Source organism: Tinamus guttatus, unplaced genomic scaffold, assembly GCF_059628265.1.
Source record: "Tinamus guttatus ecotype Peru unplaced genomic scaffold, ASM5962826v1 Tinamus_guttatus_pri_ptg000146l, whole genome shotgun sequence".
Taxonomy (NCBI): domain Eukaryota; kingdom Metazoa; phylum Chordata; class Aves; order Tinamiformes; family Tinamidae; genus Tinamus; species Tinamus guttatus.
The window spans coordinates 888572-910383 of record NW_028288680.1 but is presented as its reverse complement, the minus strand read 5'-3'; the positions used below and the strand labels follow the sequence as shown (position 1 = coordinate 910383).

At 37.2% G+C, this 21812-nt stretch overlaps 1 protein-coding gene across 1 annotated transcript in view; it reads right to left on the bottom strand.

The window, feature by feature from the left end:
• Positions 1-548: 548 nt before the first annotated feature.
• Positions 549-21812, bottom strand: part of PRUNE2 (prune homolog 2 with BCH domain) — a 134353-nt gene continuing 113089 nt past the window's right edge. Inside the window, exons 12-20 of the mRNA XM_088522079.1 lie at positions 17234-17410; positions 11814-11916; positions 9736-9867; positions 9505-9591; positions 6726-6824; positions 4762-4797; positions 4216-4254; positions 2643-2690; positions 549-903 (exon numbers count right to left, since the gene is read on the bottom strand). Of these exons, the coding sequence (XP_088378205.1) occupies positions 882-903; positions 2643-2690; positions 4216-4254; positions 4762-4797; positions 6726-6824; positions 9505-9591; positions 9736-9867; positions 11814-11916; positions 17234-17410 (743 nt within the window). The 3' untranslated portion in view covers positions 549-881. The remainder of the gene's footprint in view (positions 904-2642; positions 2691-4215; positions 4255-4761; positions 4798-6725; positions 6825-9504; positions 9592-9735; positions 9868-11813; positions 11917-17233; positions 17411-21812) is intronic.

Below are 21812 nucleotides of genomic sequence, written 5' to 3'. Positions count from 1 at the left end.
CACTCTGAAGCATACTTTGACACTTATCCCTAACAAATGATCATGACATGCAACTGTAGATTTACACATTTAACCTTCAGTTTTTAGTAAAAAGTTCTGGCTGAAAAAACAGGCTTAGTAAACCAATAGTAAGATAACAATGTTCCAAGGCTTTCATAATACATGACAAATGTTTACAGGATTGGTGTTTTGTACAAAGCTATCCTTCAAAAAAATAATAATACTAAATCAAATTATCAAAATAATATTAATTTCAATTAATCATTTGTCCTCTGGGAAGCCTCTTTATTGACTGATTTTAAAATATAATAGGATTTTCTGTGGCCAAAATAGAAAGCCAGTAGGGTTAAGTGATCATGGAGACTTTTCAGACAGCAAGAAACAGGCTCTTAAAAAAAAAATCCTGCATCATTTATCAAATTCTTTAAAAAAATAAAGTTGTAGCTGGTTTGTGAAACCAGGCTAATATTTGTTGTCATAATAACTATTTTGGTTTCTTATGCATAAACATTAATATACTGAAAACAAAACTGAAACGCAACTACATACTTACTGACTCACTCATGAGGCACATTGTTGGTAAAATAGTACAGTATTTTTAAACAGAAACTGCACACGCTTATATAAACCAATGTTAATTGATAGAACATTCCTAATCCAAACTATATTTCTGAAAACAACACACATAGTTACGTCGAATTTTCTGCCGTTTCCATGGCAACAGGGTGGGCCCTTTTGCTTTTCTTGGATTGCTAAATGGCGCTGAAGAACTGTAAAATAAATAAAATGAACCACTGCCTACTGTATACCATGGCCACGGGCATGTGGGTGATGAAAGTCCACACAAATTCTCTTCTTCAAATGCCTGCAAGGGGTACTTTTTATTTCAGACTCATGCCAAAGCTGCATATTAAGAGAAAAAAATAAGGAAAAATAAATCAGTGGTATGAAACACTTTGCTACTAACTTTCCCAAATTTAAAGATGTGCGAAGTATTAAGCACGTCATCCTTCATTTACTTATGCACTTATTACTTGTGTATTGAGTAGAATTAGACACTGGATGTGGAAATTAATAAGCTATGGATGGCTCAAAAAATATTTTTAAAACTATGGTTTTGTCATTTAGTAAAAACAATATGTTATCCAATTCCTTGCACACATTCTTTAGAATAAGAAACATCATAAACATCATACCAAAACAGTTTTCCTTCATAGAATTCATGAAGGAAATGAACGACCTGTGAAGGTCATTATCAGCTACAGCACATGCAGAATTATTGTGGATTATTTCATAAGGATTTTTTTCAGGTAGTCATCAGGTAATACAAGAAATTCTAGTAAATGAGAGAATAGGACAATAAACAAAAGCCTTTGGAATGGATATAAAAAAGAAAACTGAAGCAACTAAGAGCTGGACAGACTCCAGAGAGGTTCCAGCAGAAAGCATACAGAAAAAGTCTCTGTAAAAATGGTGTCTGTCATCATTGTAGTGGCATTTACAAGGGAAATCCTATTTCCTGAGGAAAGGACACCAGAAGTGAATGATACGACTGCAGGAAAATTGTTGCCGCTTCTAAAGACAGATACTCTATTTTTCAGAAAAAATAATTAACAATAATTAACATTTTCTGCCCCCATTCTTATGTACTTAAGCTAAATAAAAATTCTCTTTAAATATTGCCTTTTCTTTGTCCAGCATTTTTCGGTAAAAAGAAAAAAAAAAGCTTATGCCACAAAAGGCAAAAAGCATAAATAAATAGTCTTTAATATGTTATTTAATGACTACTGCCATACAATCACACTGACTAATTATAGCATAGACTGTGTCTGGAAAAAAAATGCTCAGTGGTTCTTGCCAATTGGTCTAACAGTAGGAATTGGGAATTTAGTTTCAGGTTCTGACATATGTGTGATTTTTAACACCAGGCCACTTTATTCAAGCAAAGCTTTACTTGAAAACACGATTTTAAAAAGCTCCATCTCACTCAGTATCACTCATATGTAACTGTTAGAATTATCAGACGCCTTTGCTGAGAGGGGTCAGGATTGCCAGTGTGAAACAGCAGCGTGGTTTGGGATGCCACTGGGAGAGGGGGTCAGCTGCAGGAACGGCTCCTGCTCTCCAGCGTCAAAGAGACTTTGAATGGCAGTGACGAGGAAAGGGGAAATAAGTGTGGAAGAAGCTGAGAGGCACAAAAAGTAAAGAGAAGGAAGGAACCAAGGGCACAACTCGGCACTCAAGGGGAAGAGTTTTGCACTGACAGTTTGCTTAAGCTAATCTCAGAATTGGAGCAGCAAATTCACCACCTTTAATAGGGCGAATGCATGTGACCAACTTCACCTTGATCATAATGTACTTTTTCTCTTTACCTTTCATACAACTTTACCTGAATATCCTCCCAGGTAAGAATTGTATCTATTTCTGCTTAATAAGGGTCCATAAACATTTCTGCAACGCAAGTATATTAAACCTTAACTTCAGCACTTTTTCTGCATGCAAATATTGAATCAAATTGCTGGGGGAAAAAAGGCCTTTCGGTCTCCAGAAGGTTTCATGGAGTCTACCCAGTCTTAGTTCCTAACTGCATGGTTGTGAAATAATGTCAAAACGTAATAATATTATCAGGCATAAATTCTTACTCCTGCTCCATTGAAGTAATTTCTGGATCATTTGTGAGGCAGCCAGTTCTGGGGGCAAGGAAGAAAGAGGTAGTAGTAAACATTTTGTTTCTGTTTTTTCCTTTTAGATATGAAATGAAATTAGAGGGATGTAATAACTAACTGCAGTGAGTATCTGTGACTGCACAAATGTACAAACATTACTGACAGGAACGTAACAAGCTTAGTGCCTGCAACACTTGAGTAATACTTGCTTATAATTATTTTGATAAGTTGAGGATGGGGAATGAACTGCAGTGACATCATACATTTCACAATAACAATAATCAGTGATGCCACATACGAATATTTAGTTCCTCTCTCACTGCTACGCTGTAGCCTGCATCCTCTTAAATAAGAGGGGTAACAAGAAAACTGCTTATTTTCACACAGTTTTTACTGCCGTATGTATTTGAAAATATTGCTGTCATAATGTACTTGAAAATATTTGATTAGAAACGATACAAGTTGCATTTCATGGGTTGTTTTTTTTCCTCCCTTATGGTTATTAAAATATTCAGGTGGTATTAGGTAATTGCTTATGTGATTTTTTTTTTGCTTCTTAGTCAATTAAGTGCTAGAATCAAGAAGCAGGGGTAAATGTTTGGGGTATTTCTCTGTAGCATTTCTCTCTGGTGATTTTTAAAGTCAAGCTCAGAACTGGACGCAAATGGTACTGCAAAAATGGAGACATCATGGAAAAAAAAAGAGAAAGAAGCAGCTACAAGGCAGTAACACTAAACTGCACAAGTTAAAGGTATGAGACTGAAAAGGGCCTTCAAAAACAGAACCTTAGGTTATAAAAACCCCAAGGAAAGTGTTACATGAGAAGCCACCAACACAGTGCCTGGCGCTGGAGTGCGAGGCACAACGCGTGCTCAGAGACAGCACCCTGGGTAAATCCTCCCTAAGCTCACTCAGCAAGAGAAGGATTGTGTCCTTCCAGCTAGGGATCTCTGTAGCACTTTATTGCATTCTGCCTCAGCACATCAGAGTCACAGTACAGACTTGGAGTTTAGAACACCTGAGCATCAGCTGAGACATTGATTTATTAATTGATCTTAAACAACAGAGTACTTATCAAGTATTTATCAACCCACACAACAAACACATGGAAAGACAAGGTCACTTTCCTCAGCATGAAACAGAAGAGCCATTCTTAGCTTAGCAAATTGTTGTACAAAGAATGGCCTCAAGCCTCACTTAAAAAAAAAAAAAACTTAGTCTTTTAGGACAAAGAAGCAAAAAATGTCTAGTGAACCACTTGGAGTAAATAATGATTTCAGTCCTCTCTGTGACTGCAAAAAAGATTCACATAAAATAGCCAAATGTTTTTTATTTAGTCTAAGAATATGATTAATCCTCGTTGGGACCCAAGTGTAAAAAGGCAGGCTGTGCGCAGTGAGAAGGGAAGTCAGTTCCCAAAGGTGGCGACTCACAGTAACCGAAACTATGAGTCGGCTGCTGTATCAAACACGTCATATACTCCTGCATTCAACCCACTCCTGCGAAACAAGCAAGTACAATGCCAGCATCCAGCTGAGAGCTGTCTTACTTAGCTGTTTCTGAAGCTTCCCTCAGCTCTTCATCCAGTCTGATGAGTAAAAGTTATTGATATAAAGAAACAAAGAAGCAAGCAGAGCGTAAGAGAAAAGCAGAGCAATAGCAGAGCAAAGAACGGATACTGTACATGCTTCTAAAATAGGGGCACACTATTATGCACTAACCCTAAAGCTCTTCAGTTCAATAAAGCAGCATTTACTCTTGTTCTTAACCCACCTTTAATTTGTAACTGCTTGTTTAGCTCCTTTGAAGGCAGAAACATAAAAGCAGCAGGGGTCTGACACATGCCCAGTGGAGAGAGCTGAAAGCGTTCTGTTGCTCCATCAGATAGAATTAAACTAGCTGCAGCCTGAGCCAAGTCAAAGGCACTTCCAGGTTGGTTAGTTTTACTCGCAGAAGAGGCTGATCTCAACAGCTTGAAGAGTAAAATAAGACTGCAAACTATTGCAAGGCTTCTCTCATTCAGCTGTTGAGGTCACCTTCAGGTGGAATTTTATTCCACCATGAGCAGCAGCACAGGTTGGAAAGTAATTTTTACCTCATTCTTCTCTTAAAATACTTCTCTTCATCATACCTTACAAGATAAGAGTGGGTGGGGGGGAAAAAAAAGGATATACAAATTCATATGAAAAAACAGGCACACTCTATCTCACTTCAGCAAATACTGTCAAACACCAACAAAAGTATTTCAAACTGTGCCATAAACCCATGTCCTTTCTACAAGTGAAATTCACTATGACCATGGTGGCATTTTTGTTATTTTTGTTCTTGTCAGTGAAGCAATGCTAAAAGCTGCATTTTAATTTTACTACAGGAATCTTTTTCAATTTGAAGCAGATCTAAAACTACCACCTGGAAAACATCTCTGCTCGGACCTCTTCTTTTTTGACACTGAAATATCCATTCTCAGTACCTTGAATGCAGACATCCACTAAATTTTCATACATGACATACTGAAAATGCTTTCCACCAAGGGACATGGGCATGTTAGTTACCTTTTCATTTTTGCTCCAATGCAATCAAGGTCTGTCACCTAAGAGCTGGTAACAAGAAAAACCACTTCCCTAAAATTTCTTAAGCTTTAAGTCCTAAAGTTTCTTTGGTGCTGGAAACCTTTCACCTTTGGTCTGGCAGATGAATGGACTTCAAGGAGTTTTGGTGCATAGGAAAGAAAAGACATCATAGTGGAACAATAAAACAAAGCAAGAAGTTTCTACTTCTTTCTGTTCTTTCTAGAACAGAAAGTGCTACTACTAAAAGATTGGGTTAAGATTCTTATCAAAGGCAACTGGAATGTTTCAGGAATAAAAAGAGGAAGGGAGGGAGGAAAAAAGGGTTAAAGACTATTAGGGGTGATAGAACATTCTGGACATCTTTCTTATCAGATAGTATCTCTCACACCACATCTTACTCTAAAGTCTTTGCAGTCACTCCACCTATAAAGTAATTACACAAGCAAATAAACTTGAGTGAAGCTCCCTATTTCAAGATGGCAATTTACTAATTTCACAAATGCTGCTGCAAAACTGAGCTTCCTGATTGCTCTCTAAAATTACACCAGAAGAAGACTTAGAATCAAAGGAACCACTAGTCTGACAAAGGAAACTGTTGCATTCTACTACTACGGGACAGACAACCTATCTGGGTTGAAGGGATCTGTGAGAGCTGGTAAAGAAAGGCTCCTCATATCAAGTCATTGTTAAACTGTAAGGAAAAGATAAGCAAATACTTCCCTATTCACCCATCAAAACAGTTACTTGAACAGCATCTTTGCATTTATTTAAAATTGAATACACTTGTTATGTAAAAGTAAAAAATAATGCATTCCCTGACAACAAAAATGGAGACTGCCTTTCAATTCTAGCTAAGGGTTAAATCATGAAAAATCCATGAGAAAAGGAATGTTAAATCTATGGAATTTCAGTGGATTTCTATTGAACTGCTTTCTTTTGAATTACTGTTTCAGTTCAAAGCTCTGTACGAGCTAAAAAACTTAAAAGCACAATAAGACTTAGTGGTAACAGTTAGGGAAAAACAAGGTATAAGGGATGCTTGTGGAAAGATCAAGGCTTCCTATTTTCCTTCAGGCTTACAATTAGTGAATGAATAGTCTTTTTCTATTCTGATTACATAGTCCTAAGTGTGAGGACAGGACTTTGAGACAGAAAGTTTGTCCTCATTTTCACCAACTGTATCATCTGATCAGGTACAAAACCTTCCTCTTCCTATAAACTTTGGTTCCCTTAGGATTTTTGTTTATTTGGTTTAGTTTTCAATGACAGAATGTTTCCCCGCTTCAGATTTTGATAGAGTAATTTTTCTGAAACAAAATGTGAACATTTTGTGACAAAATCTCATACAAGTATATAAATTTTCTTGCAGATTCTCAAACACTACTATGCCTAAACACGACTTGGAAAAGAATACCCGGTTATACCCATCTAGCAGACAGCCTGTTTAGACAGTGGAGATACTTGTCACTAGTACAAGCAGATCACTTACTTGACAATGCTCTCTGGTATGTGCACATATTCCATTGGAATCATCTCACGGAGCTCTGCAAGAGTGCTGACATACTGTATCTTACTGCTGAACTTGGAGCTGCGACACAGAAACAGTGTAGATAAACTGAGTTTTCTTGCATGATTGGAAAAAATAAACACCAAGAGACATCTACCTGTAATCTAAGCAGTTGCCTATTTATATTCTGGTTATATGTAGTAGTTCTGATGATCATTAACATACCTCTGTTCTAGTGAGGATGAAATCAGACTCAAGCCTTTGGCTGTTCTTTGGCCAGGCTGCATCATAATATTTAGGACAGTATTATAAATTGTAATGCCTGTACACTAGGCAATACAATTAGTTTTATAGTTTGAAGACAATATATTCAAATTCTAAAAATAACCTAATTCCATGCAGCATATTTACACCAAAAAAAAAAAGAGGAGAAGCATTTACTTCAATTGATCATGATGAATTAGCATTCAGATTTAACTATGATTCCTCACCAAACAGAACACAGCTGAACTTCACTTTGCGTTCGAACAGATTTGACTGTGTGTGGGCATGTCTATTCTCCATGTAGGGTCTTATTATGAGGAATATTCTTTGCTTAATCCAATCTGTGCTACATGATCATTTATTACACTTGAGAAACTATCATAAACAGATACTATCATATAATATCTATTCAGAAAATATATTTAACAAGACTATTGCTTAATCTGAATCACTTGTTTAATCTTATTTATTGATTTTTAAAGTCTATTAGAATGTATCTTTATTTAGACTCCAAGCAATTCTCCATGTTCAACTCTGATCACCTTTAGACAGTTTTTTAACATCAGAAACAGTGATGAATGCATATTGACAATGAATATTCTTAAGTCTGGGCTTTGAAAAACACAACATATTGTTCCTATTCACCAATAATTCAGGTGGTATGATCAGACAACACAAAGTATCTGAAAGAACTCTTAGCAAAAATTACTGCCGCTTTACTAGCAACATTTCTTCTTAATCAAATAAGGAAAACAACTAAAACAGGAATCCATTAAGGTATTGTAAATAATACATTGAACTCATTCAATTCCTGCATGTTTAAGATGCATGAATCAATTGTCTGATCAAAGCCATGGTAACTTACAGATAATTCTCTGCATTTTACTAGAAATGTTAATCATAGTCTGGCAACTTGGTTAGCAGCATCCTGATGTGGAAACATCTCAAAATTGGAATGAATAAATAAATAGAATTGTTTAAAGGTTGTTTTCCTGCTGGTGTTTCTCCTGGATCCACTAACTCCACCACAGTGACTGATTACAACCTACTTGCTTCATGTGGAAATCTGTGTATCAGCATTCTAAATACATGCCTAAAATAAGAAGTCCTTGTTTCCTTCTAACTTTAGGCAAGGCATGTTGCCACTTGTGTTGAAATTTCTACTGATTGAGTATTTCCATCAAATGCTGAAAACCCAAACACCTCCCACTCTCAACTCTTCTCCAGTCCAAGTCACACTAGCCACATGTATTGCCCATCTTTTTACAGCTTCCATCTGTGCTTCACTTTCTTTTACTTCCAGCAGATACTCAATCCACTTCTTGGCTGAAATGGAATTTTTTAATTGGTCTTATTGTCTTAAGTTTTCTACTCTTAACTGTCTTTACCAAACCGTTCATAAGGTTTTTTTCCCCCAGTTTGGCAACATAATGCTTATGGCTACTGCTACTCAAGAATTGATATAGATGTTGCATCTTTGATTTTATTTTAATTTTACTGATCACCTTTTCTCTGTGAGGGTGACAGCAGAATGAACCTCAGACACCAAATGCAACTGAGTCCCATGACTACTATTGCTAATTTTAACAACTGCATCCAAGTTACGCTGTTTTTCTTATTTCTCACCTTCTGCTTGGTAGTAGTCGCCATATGAGAAACAATAAGGTTTGTTATGATATTCTGCCTGTCACACTTTGGCAGCAACAGGAGAACTCGCTCATCTCCCCATGCCCAGATTCCCTACCAGGATGGAGCATCCTCTGATTGATGCCTTCGGGGCTCTTGTCTGTGGTCTGAGAGCAGATTTCTCCGCAGTCTGTCATGATGCACGTTATTCTCTGTGTAACTTGTGTAGATGAGATGCTTCTCCTCTTGCTTGTAGCAACTCTGTTTTGCACCTGCCACTTTACTCTCTCTGATTACAGGATTTTACATGCATACTTGCCTATCTTCTTCAACAATCTGTGAGTTCTTCAGTATCTGAAATATTTCTTTACTTTTTTACTGATCAAAGAAATATTCTTGGTGGCAGAAAATTTTGGGGAGAACATGGCCTCCTAAGCTTTCACAGAGCTCAGCATGCTGGAAGTCTTCTTGGCTGATCAGCATTTTTAGTTTTATTTTTTAACCAGAATTGAGCTTAAACTTGTCCTCTGGCCACTGTTTTTAAACAGGGTGATTTGCCCAGACTTCCTTCCCACACAGATTTTAGCTGAGCTCAGAATAAACAAAGAGATTTTTAAAGCACTTAATTTCCAGTCTGCATCCACATATAGGCATATGATATCATGCCTGCAATGTACGCACTGTTTATTCCTTTTATTCATGATTCAACTTGTTTTCCAATCATGAGAGTGAGAAAACAACTTCAGTTCTCAAAATCTCAGCATGAACTGTAAAATGACTACCTTCCTGTGGGACATTAGCAGCCATGTTTGATCATTTAGGAGCTTCAGTATCTTTAGGGTCAAAGAAAATAACAATATTCACTGCATACCTTATAAAAGGTCGTGTCACAGCCAGAATTGTCCTGATGAACCATGATGGATGGACAATAATAAATGATTTGAGGTTCTTCCTTAATCTAAGTTGAAAAGAAATCATTTCATTTAAAAAAAATACAAAACATAGAGAAAGATCACATACAGTGAACACTGTCATACAGGAGAGCCACAAAAATGATAATTTAATACAATGGCAGTAAATCTGAAAGGAAAATACTGCTCACCGTCGATCAATCATTTGGTAACATTTTTTCATCCAGCCAAGTCCTGGCATCCTCCTTCTTGGCGTAGCTCCGTTCAAGTAGACAATCATATAGTCTTCAGCCACCATCAGTTCTAAGGTACTTATCACATACCTGAAAAATGAACAGAAGCAAGTGAGCTTTTTTTTCTTTTTTTCTTTTTTTTTTTTACTATAATCCATTTAAGCCTAAATTTAAGCAGACCACTAGGCATACATCAATGCAAACTAAGGAATTTACAATAAGGCAATGTTTGCTTTTTGTTTTAACTGAAAGCAGACATTTACAACTGTTGACCATGCTTCCCATGGAATTATAAATAGCAAACCACAGTCTTATCTTCAGAAAATGTGGTTTCCTTCCAAAGATTCAGTTTCATAATAAGTTCTCCAATCTCATAGGTGTTATTTTTTCCCTCCTAAGTATACTTAATCAAGAAATTTTACATGCAAGTTCCCAGAATTTCTGATATAACCATTTATATTTATTTAAGGAAAAAAAATGTTGGATATTTTAAGGAAAAAAAATGTTATATAAAAATGTGAAGAGATTTAATGATTTGCAGGTCTCCATATCCCTACAGGACATAATAGTAAGGAGCTTACATATATATATTTTTATATATATATATCAATTATTGGCTATGTTGTAGATTGTCAAACTCCATTTCAAAGCAATTAATAGGCTTACACATACAAGAAGGGGACAATCTGACACTTTCATTTCTAGTTCCTGTTGTGCTAGAGAGAATTGTGAATCTCTAAGTCTTAAAATAATGTGAAGGTGCACAGCCAAAGTGAACTCTCCGTTACACTACTCTAGCAGAGAGTGGGATGTAAAATATACTTTGATGATATCCTTAATGGAAGTGGAAAAGCCTCTTAAGGCTCGAAAAGGCTCCTCTGGCAAGTTCCTTACCTGTAATTCTATCTCTGAAAAGGGGCCTTCAGCGAAGTCAAAGAACAACTATTTAATGTCAGTCACAGTTATTGGCAGATTTGTTGTCTAGTTATCAGGTTGAAACTACTGTAGGAATTCTTCCCTTGCAAATCTCTGGGCATTGGGTAAACCTGGTACTGCAAATGACATGGGGGATTTAGAGACCTCTCCTTCAGACAAATGCTAGCAGCTGGTCTAACCTGGAACAAAGTTTTTCACATGTACATACAGTGTTGAGGGCTCTGGCTACCTCCACACACATCTTTATGGGCTGGAATTTTGTGGGGCCAGGGCCTGTGCCCTTCAGCGAGGTCTGGCACCTTGTATGCAGCAAATGGTGAAGGTCAGGCCTCCAGCAGCTTTGGGGTTTTAGCATACACGACCCTGGAATGATTGATTTTTCAAGAGCTGTAAGTGCAACTAGCTGCAGGCTTTTCAGGGGAGTTGCACAGTTTTTGGCTGCCAAGCTAGGTTGCTATTAGGAGCAATTTTGCTTGTTAAAACTGTAATAAATTTGGGTTCACTGGGCAAAATTGTGTCAGACCAGCTTGTCTCTGCCATTTTTAGTAACTGATTTGGGAGCAGCGGAAGTCAAGAAAAGTACTTTAGCTGTTTTTAATCAGAAAATGTCAGTTATCCTGCATTTTTAAAACAAGTGTCAGCAAGTGCCCCTGTAGGTCCTAGAAAAACAGAATATGTTCAAAATATAATACACAGTGATACATCACAGTAATATATAATACACAATGACAGTGAAAAACAATCCGATGATCTAGATTTCTGCTCACTGTCCTCAGCAAACGCTGGGGACCACTGCTGAAACAGTGCAACCATTGTAGGTCCAACACTGCTGCAGATAGTGTATGCCTTGTTGTTTAGGGAATTATTATAATCAGATTTGGTCCTGACAAGGATACCTTCGTTTGGGGAGGGCAGGTAAGTGGAAAATACCTAAATAATGCTCCACTGAAGAATTTATCCCAAACTGCTATTTCACGTCTCACTGAGATCACTCCCCTTCTAATGACCTACATTACCTCTTAATTAAAGACAGGCTCTGTCTCACTACATAATTATGAGTATTAACTTAAAAGACTGTCACACTGCTACATATTACTCACAGGAAAAGATTTTCCATGACATATTTGTAGTCAGTTCGACTGCTGTCTGGCAAGAAGCATGCAGCAAACACAATGATAGCATTCAGACCATCACCATAGTATCCTGCGGAACAAACAAAAAGACATTTTTATCTTTGTCAAAGGCTCTAAACAAGGTAAATTTAAAAAGAAATTTCATGGTCATGGAATAGAGTGTACATGTCAATTCTGAAAAAGACAGAAAGCGAATGCACTATTATCAAGTGAAAAGAAGTTGGACAGTGTTTTGCCAAAATCCTAGCAAACATGCTAAGCACTACCATGAAAAAACCTTACAGCAGCCAGGGAGAACACTCCTTGCTAATAATACAATCCTACACAAAGCCCTGGTTCATTGTATCTCTACTGCAAGCATGTGTTGAATGTTCCCTCTAGCCTGAAGACTAAAGAGCTGAAGAAAATATCCTACACTTCATCTCAAGCATCTTTTGAACGAGGATTTCCAAAGTCTTACCATCCAGTTTATCTGTGTAGCTCCAAAGGCCTCATGATATAACAGTTATGACCGAACTCCACTATCCTTAAAATCTCCTGATGATCAGACAAATTCTCTGCTGCAAGCTTTGTGGAAAATACTTGTTAGCTAGGAGAACTTGAGGAAATGGTTGGAAACTAAAGCATCAAAAGTTCCACATGAACTTAAGGAAAAATTTTTTAACAGTGAGGGTGACAGAGCACTGGAACAGGCTGCCCAGAGAGGTTGTGGAGTCTCCTTCTCTGGAGATCTTCCAAACCCGCTTGGACGCAGTCCTGTGCCACGTGCTCTGGGTGACCCTGTGTGTGCAGGGGGGTTGGACTAGAGGATCTCTAGAGGTCCCTTCCAACCTTAAGCATTCTATGATTCTGTGACACTCCAATTGCCCAAGGCTGGTCTTCTCTGGGGCTCCAGCAGGGCCCAGCTGCAGCTGTAAAGCCACAAAGCTGCAAGGCACCAGTACAGTTGCTTGGTACATATAATAGAAAGTAGTAATATGAAAAGTTTATGATGTATTTATACAGATCAGCCCTTTCCATCGTGTTTTACAATCCCTATGGGCTACTATGGTACTAATAATAAATATAAAATATTTCTAATCACAAGTGAAGGCTGGGATTTATGTAAAATAAATGAATAATCTTGGGGGAATTTGTAAAGATACTGTAGAAATGGCTGCATTGCAGGAGCACTATTGATGCACAGTGATAGAGACTGGATATGCTTGGGAAAGACCTGAAAGACAGTGGGCTGGGAGAAACTAACCCTGGCGGAGTTTCTCCTTTCTCACTCAGCACCTAAGCTGAATCTTAGTTAGCTGAAATAAGAAGTAGACGATGTTACGATACGCAAGTCTCTCCTTGTATTTTTAATCCCCACTATCTTTATGGTGTTGAAGAAATCTTTTATTAAAAGATTCCTACATCCCTGGAAAAGTGTCTCAAGACACCTAAACATGAAATATTTCATGCTAAAGCGATGCGCTGTGGGGTAATCTCGACATAATCTCAGTCAAAAGGGTAACGAAGAGAGGCTCTTCATTCACGGCACTCAGCAATTCCTACAAGGACATAGAGTATCATTGCTTCCTGTTTTACAAAGAGCAGCCATAAAAAAGGAAAAACCTCAGAAAGAAAAATTTGCATGTCACAAGTAATCCTCCTGCCTTGAGCCATGTTGCTTTAAATCAAGTCTTGGCAAAGCTGCCTGCTGAAAGATGATATTGAGTTTTTCTCTTCCTGAATTTGATTTGGCAGATTTGACCAAATATAATGTACTCAATAAGCTGATGGTACATATTTATTTTACCAATATCAAATTAAGAATGCTAGCCTAGACCTCATCCACTGCAGAATTATTTGGACATTGCAGAAGGTTACATGAAGCTAGCAATCTTCTGTCCCTCTAATGAAGCTAGCATCTTCTGTCTTCCCAGTACTGTGCAGTGGCTCTCAGAGCCCAGAAACCACTAATCTACAGATAAGCTTCCAGAGCTATCTGTACCCAGCATATATGCTTTGCCTTCTCCAATCCCATGCCTGTTGAAGGATGGGGACAGGCAGAAGAGCACAGTACTAGGGCCCGAGTTGAGCCAGGCAGCAACGTGAATATAATCAGGTCGAGTCTGTGGGAGAGCTCTCATGGTGTGGGAGAGCTTTGATGTTAGGAACAGCTGACGAGGACAATCTAAGCAGAGATACAGGTATGGCTGATTGGCCCTGTTGTCCTGGAGAAGATCCCATAGTTACATTCCAAGAGCAGCACTGCGTTCTCTAGCAGGAATGTGCATGGGAATGGGGGAAGAAACTCCAGTCCCCACCTCCCACCCTCACCACTTTATTTTACTCTCTAATATAGCTGGTCTTATCAGTTAGACATGCACATTTCCAGAGAGATGGTGTTAAGTTCCCCTATCCCATCCTAGCTAATTGCTGAGCTAAATCATTAGGTAATAAGACAGCAGTTTTTTTTTTTCTCTGCTTTTCAAGTAGGTAGGGGGACTTCCATCATTATATAACATTTTAAGTAGAAGCCCCTAAGAGATTTTCAGGGCAACTAACATCCTGCTGTCATAAGGCAGCCCTTCCAACTGGCTCAGGCGTTTGGCAGCAGGAACACACTGCAGCAGGTGTGTCCACAAAACTACACAGCCCACTTTGCATTTGTAAAGCAAAATAATTATGTGCAGTTGCCACTGTTCTATCAGTGCACACAAGAAAAATCAATCAACAGATCAATTTAAACCACCTTTTCATACACCTGCCTGTAGACAAGGAATGTTCACCCAAGGGAGAGGTGCTTTTTAAATCATCACTAGAAGCTATTAACAGTCATTTGCCTAAATTCCCAGGCTGCACAAAGAGACAGATGACTGAGAAATTTCTCCATTGACATATGTGGAAGGAAATCTCACACCCGGACTGGCAAGCTTTCCCTCTTCCTCTTTTCTATTTTGTAGTTACTATCTAGATTCTGAAACAAACATTACCTACTATTTTTCAGGAACAAATGTTCAATATATCATTGAATCCTCAAGGGATGGCAGATCTGATCAAGTAACTTATTTTAGGCAAAATCTTTGCTTAATATTGAGGTGATAGGAAAGATTTCTGGCCCTCTAAAATGATCCAAAAATACTGAAGTATAGCCAAAGAGATCATCATAAAGGAGAAGCCTTTATGAAGAAGAAAGCCTTTATGAAGAAGAAACGGCAACCAGTGGAGGTCTGGAATTTACTCTTACATTTTAGAGTTTCTTTTTACAACAGCTAAGTTACTGACAAGAGTCACGTGAAGGCAAAGGTAGTCTAATGTTCTTTATCTCATATTTGAGTGATTCTTCATAAATTTTTGCCCATAGATTTTTGAACTTTCTTATCTAACAAAACAAGATGTCAGACAAATAAAAATCAGGCACACAACACACTCAAAAAATAGCAAGTTAATACAAATGTTTTTACCAGTGGTGCTAAACACATGCCTTTATATCTTAGCATGATACCTTGGGAAGCAGGAAGTGTACAGAATGGGATTACTATAGACTCATTGCTCCAAATGAAAAGGCTACCATTTCCAAAAGAACTGAGTGACCACTTCCTTGAAAAGCAATGGTCACAAACTCTAGGAACAACCATTTATGTTTTGTTAATTTGACAGGTTCAACAACCTAATTTAATTATTTCATTCAAGAACAGGATAAATCATAGAATTGAATGTAAACATTAAATCAGTATAATTCACACCTCTGACAACGGTCCTCATTACAGATACATTTTCACTGAAATTGAGCCCTTCTTTCTACCATAACTGCGGAATTGAATTGCATTCATGGACAGCAGAGATAATGTAATGAGGAACTGGTCACAGAAGTCTGAGTGGTGACTAGAAGATTTAGAGTACACTTGCTTATCACGAAGACCTAAATTCGAATTCTGATTGTTTCACACTGAGGAACAAACTGAGTGACATATGCTCCCATGGGTTCTTGTGTCCTTATCATTAGCATCAGAAAGTCCTGAAGTTGGTACTGGAACTGATCTTTTTTCAACAGCCAAGTAGTGCTTCATTAAGAATTACATCTCCATCCACTTAAACTTTCTGATACTCATTTTTCATAATGAATAATGGTGATATTATCCATTTGAAGTAATTTACATGTAAGTACCTTAGTAATACCTGAACTACACATTCTCTGGGGAAATTAGAGCACTAACAGAGCAAATAGAGGAGTTAAGAACATAATATAAATAGGATATGAGGATTTTTTTCTACTTCAAAATAAATGTTACATTTGATACCATTTGATAATTACTAACAAAATTAAATGAAGCTGCATGAAGAAATTGCTGGTGAAAGTCTACATACTGATAATTATAAATGTCAGGAAATAACTTAGGTCAGGAGCATGGAATGGAGGCCTCAAGGAAAACTACATTTTTTCTTTAACCACTCCTGTTTGGAACTGTGAATCCCTTAGCAGCATGCAACACTTCACAGAGCACCATACTTCATCGTGCAGGAAGTTTTAGTCACAATCTAGAACATGGAGTTTTCAAGAACTTTCTCTATACAACAAAAGGGTTTTTCCCTGCTCAAAAGAAGTTTTAGAGTACAATTACCAGATTATTACTAACACATCTATCTTAGTTTACTTGTTACTGCCAAAAAAGTGTTGCATTCAAAGTATTCATTACTCTTTGCCACCTGGAACTGAAAACAGGGCTGGTTCATTTGTACTTTTCTTCTACGTTTTTACTTCAGATGAACTCAGTTTGCTTCACTGGTGTCCTTAAAGACACAGTAAGTGAATTCAAATTAAGACTTTCTTTTCTCTTCCAAATATAATTTAGCACTACACTGAATTTACAGACAAGAGAATGGTCTATCTGTTAAGATTACAGCAAGTCCCTCCATGTCACCACTCCTATGGGTACAGAAGCCACTACAGAAAAGTACAGTTTACACCTCCAACACTGGCTGATTTCCTAACAAAACAGGAAAGACTTGTCCTGATGCAAGGGCAAGCACTGTTTTTCTGAAAACACTCTTCTACGAGGCTCCAGCAGATGACTCCAGCTTCTATTCTTTTGAAGGCTTCTTAAGAGTCCTAACTATCTGCTCAAAATATATTCTTATAATCCAGCATCCTATAAACAAACTGAAAACATCTAGGAATGGCTTAGATTAGGGAAATGCCAGTAGTTTATTGGTACTCTTTCTACCATGATATTCTCTTGCTAGTAGGTATAAACATGGGCTCTAAGACACTATAATGCTTCTGTAATTACAGTCAGTCAACTCTTTGCTTATAGGCCTGTCTGAAAAATACACTATTTCTCCCTACCAGTATGCTAACTAAAGCACAATTTTTCACTTCAATCAAAAAAATGCACTCAGGGCTTTCCTACCTCCATGCGAAATGACCTTTCTGTAAGGTTCAATGACTTTCATATCAATCCTTTGCTCTTGTTCTCCAATAACCACTGTTCTCCACAACCTGTTGTCCTCTCTTTCCTCTTCAGCAGTGTATTCTGGAATTGATTCAGATGCCTCATGGGAAGCATCCTTAAGGACTGCCTGGTGTTCTGAAAAATAAAATTGCATATATTAAATCTTCGTGCAAATTCTCTGTATATTTTCCTGTTAAACACATTTTAAATAGATAATTGAAATCAAATGGCTTTTCAGAGTGCTATTCTGGATCTGCACAGTGGCAAATAAGAGCAGAATGAGAATATGAAAGGAGTAGTCTTTTTTTTCTTTTCTTTTTTTTTTTAAAGAAAAGTTTATCATCTTTATGAACATAATAACAACAGCAACATTCATAACTATGCAGAATACTGCTCAAGGAATTTTGCATTTTTTCTGGTAATCACACAAAACGCCTTGTAGCTCCTTAAAAAAAAATGTGCATGGTAACTGTATGGTAACTGTACTAAAATGCAAAGCATGGACTAAATGATCCCTACTGTCTAACAAGAGAATACCCACAAGCTACAATATTACAATTCCTTTCTCCCTTCTCCAGCTTCTCTTCTCTGTTCCTTTTGTATCTGCTACCAGCAATTGTGAAGAACATGCATGTTCAGCTGTTCCAGCCGTAGGGTATGCTTAAATACACATTGGATATCTTAAACATGGAAATCACCTCCATCTGGGCCTTCCAGTCGTGTTTAAACATCAGTTCCTTTCCAGTTACAAAGTACAGACCATTCACACAATTTGGCTGTTTATACCAGCACATGAGGAACGGGTACAGGAGTCCACAACGCCAGTGACCACAATCAACAAACTGCACGATTCTTAAAAGACTAAGCAGTCTCATAGCACAGGTTCTCTGCTGGACACTCTTAGCTTTGGAAAAGCTGTAAAGTATTAACAGAACCTACAGTTTCATTGCACATTGATGAGACAGCAATTACAACATGTTTTACCGCATTCCACTTAATTAAACTTAATGGCTAGTTACATAAGAGGTGTCATTAAGACTGATTCTGTCCACAGTCAGTATTACTTCATTTTCTTTTTTAGTTATTAAATAAAACATACTATTCTTTTTGTGATTTTTACTCCCATCCTTTGCACTATTTCTCTTCCTGGAGCACCCTTGCCTTGTGGTTAAGTTCACATATTACTATTATTACATCTTGATTGTAAAGATCCTACACATTTCCTGTATTATATATAATTGAAGCAAGCAGTGAAGTAATTTATTCTTTTATAGCATTACTCAGGATCTGCAAGGACATAAATAAGAGCAGAATTTGATCATGAAATGAGATAACATGCATGCACAGCAGACATAGATGTGCATGGCATATATAAAAAGTAGATCAGATGTTTCAGTTAAAAACACCAAAAGAAGCAGTAGAAAGAGTTCAGAATAAAAGAAAGAAAAAATTTCAATTGGGAAAAGAAGAAAAGAACATAGTATGTTTTTTAAAGTTCTCAATTTTTTTCCACATATTTCTTTATCCTGGGATTTCTCTGCTCTAATTAACGCTCTTCTTGAATTGCTTGCATAAACAGAGGTACATGATCAATAAAACATAGAAGTTTATCATACAAACTAAAATATTCATCCATATGAAACCAGGAACAGATGTGTATATTGTATCATACATATACACACACATATTTCCAATTAAATTCTGATGAATAACAAGCTCAATAGGATAAAAGCATACTTTGAACTTTTTTTTTTTTTTTTAGTAAGCATTAGGCTGAGCACACACTTGTATTTTGGTTCATATATCAAGGTCAAAAACACCTTCAAGCAACAGTCATGCCTGAATAAGGAAAAACATTCAACTGTTTCTAACACAATCTCAGAAAATGCCTGCAAGTCTCATAAACAGTAGCAAATAGAAAACAGGAATGGGGAATAAAAAATAGAAGAGGAAACAAGTGGTTCTGTGACAATACGGCTAATGAGATCTGGTTTTCTCTGACACCTGACTTGTGGCTGTATGCTCTGCTCTTAATAAGAGGCACATTCCGATGAAAATTCACTTTCTCACAGGTGAATTATCTGTTGTGTAATAAGAGCTGAATTTTCTTCTTTTCCTACTGCCTGTCTGCTGGAAACTCACAAGAACGTACTTGCATTTCAGCTCCTACCAAATTTGATAGAAACCAGGCAGTGAGTTGTAAATGCACTACTGTCAAAATGTATTAAAACGTATTAATGGTGGAAATAGAGATGGAAAGGACAGGCTAAGATGCACATACACATGAGTCTATGAAAGAGCCATACGAACCTTTATTTCCCTTAGGGAATGCAAATCAAAGAAAGGTGGAGGAGATAGATGATTATGAAGAATAGACTGCAAAAGGTATATATATTTCAAATATACTAATTCAGATCATTTTAACAGATGCTGTTCAGTTGAACACAACATAATCTACTGAGGTATGTTTTCATATGTTCGGAGGATACAAGGCTTAAAATATTAATAATCTACTTGGCATTTACTTTTGAAATAGAACATATTCAGTGATGTTTGCAATGACTTTAAGTTCATTTTTAAATATATATTTTATAAATTGTGCAAGCTAATCTTGTAAAATACTATCAAAATATGAAAATTGCATACAAGCAACTGAACTATGAAAACTTTGACAAGTTCCCAGAGAATCTCTATTCTTTTAAGGTTGTATGATCCTCATAGTCCTGTATTACACAGTTCAAATGCTTTCAGAACAGTTACAAGGTTTCAATATGAGGCTATTAGAAAAGTCTAGCAAAACTAGTCAGCTAGTTCTTCCTTTGGGGGTTGAAAGAGCATGCTTGAAGGGGAAAACAACAGCAGGCAGATTAGCTTTAGTGAAAAGTGTCTGGGTTAGGTAAGTCTCAGACGACATTGCATATGGGGCATTGCTGCTCAAATTTGCTGAAACTGCAAATGATGTTCTAGAATAAGGCCCTCAGAAAAACTCAGGATGTTCCAACCAGCCACACAAATTATTTCTGAAGCTGATGAAGTGCAGAATGATACTAGATCGTCTTCTCCTAAAAAGTAATTATGCTATACTGCTTGGATGCACTACTGTGAAATTCACACGGGAATCAAGCATCTGCAGACAAAATAAACAGTACTTTTTAAGACTGGTGTGAGGGAGGAACTTCACTTATCTATAATATCATTTTTGATAAATGCAGTTTTTCTTGTCATGTAATGCACAATTGCGAAAAGCTCACTTCAGAAACATGAGCTGATAGTGAAAGAGAATGTTTCAATTTGAGAGATTAGTGCATGCAACCGAGACAAAATACTAATTCTAAATGTGAAAATAGACAACTACTTTTGTATTTTCCACTCATAAGAGCGGAAATGTGCGGCCATTTTCTTGTACTTTATTGATGAAGAATTGCAACAACTGCATTATTTTTTAACTTAAGTTTCAGGGCATTTTTGATTTACATGGTCATCATTTTTCTAGTGATGAGACTCTAGAATCACAGCACAAATCTTGCTTTTTGCAGTTGCTTTAAATTGCAGATTTAAACAGTTTCTTTTTACAGCTCAAATGAACTTCTGTAGCCTGAGGGTTACAAGCTAAATAATCACCATTCTGTACAGTCTTGACAGCAATGTATTTACTTCACTGGGTGTGCTACAGCACTCCAGAAACACTGACTGGTGCGAGATTATGAAATTGCTTGTGCAATGGCAACAGCAGAGTGACGAAGTATGGAGATAACACGGGCTAACTTACCACGCACATAACCCATTCTGCACTGAACTGGTGACTACACTTGTCTTCATGATTATCAGGTCCACACAATATATAGCCTACTTTATTGACAACCTTCTTTAATTTTTGTTTTTCTCCTTTCCCACTTTTGTTGCTGACTCACCTGAACACAGGACTCTGGCAACTAACTGTGTTTCAAGAACAACCTAAATACAATGGTAAAAATGTTCGGGCATCTTGAATTCTTTTTTTTTTTTTCTTCTAGGTATTTTGTGAAACTTTTTAGTAATCCAATTTTACTAATCAAATGAAATACTGCATTTACAAAGCAACAAAAACAGACATGGGAAAATGCTTACCATAAATGCAGTTGTCACCAAAGTCACTGGAGCTGAATTTATTTACTTCAGGGCTTAGAGGCAAAAACCTGATCCACTGCAGAGCTTTTTGCTCTCACACAATGGACATAATATTCTAAAATTGCAAGCACACACTATTCTGCATGTATGAGCAGTGCTCTGGGTGTCCCTGCTGGAGCAGGGGGTTGAACTGGATGATCCCTCGAGGTCCCTTCCAACCTCAGCCATTCTGCGAGTCTGTGAGTGAGTGTGCATGCACGCACATTAGTTTTAACCTTTTCTACAAAACATTCCAACCATTTAGTAACTCATCATCATGCTCTGTATCTGCCCGTGAGGAACTCTGCCTTCTAATGAGAAGTGACATTAAAGATGCTTATGCATGACTGAGTACACAGTAATGCCTCTTTAGCAATATCATTTAAGCTGA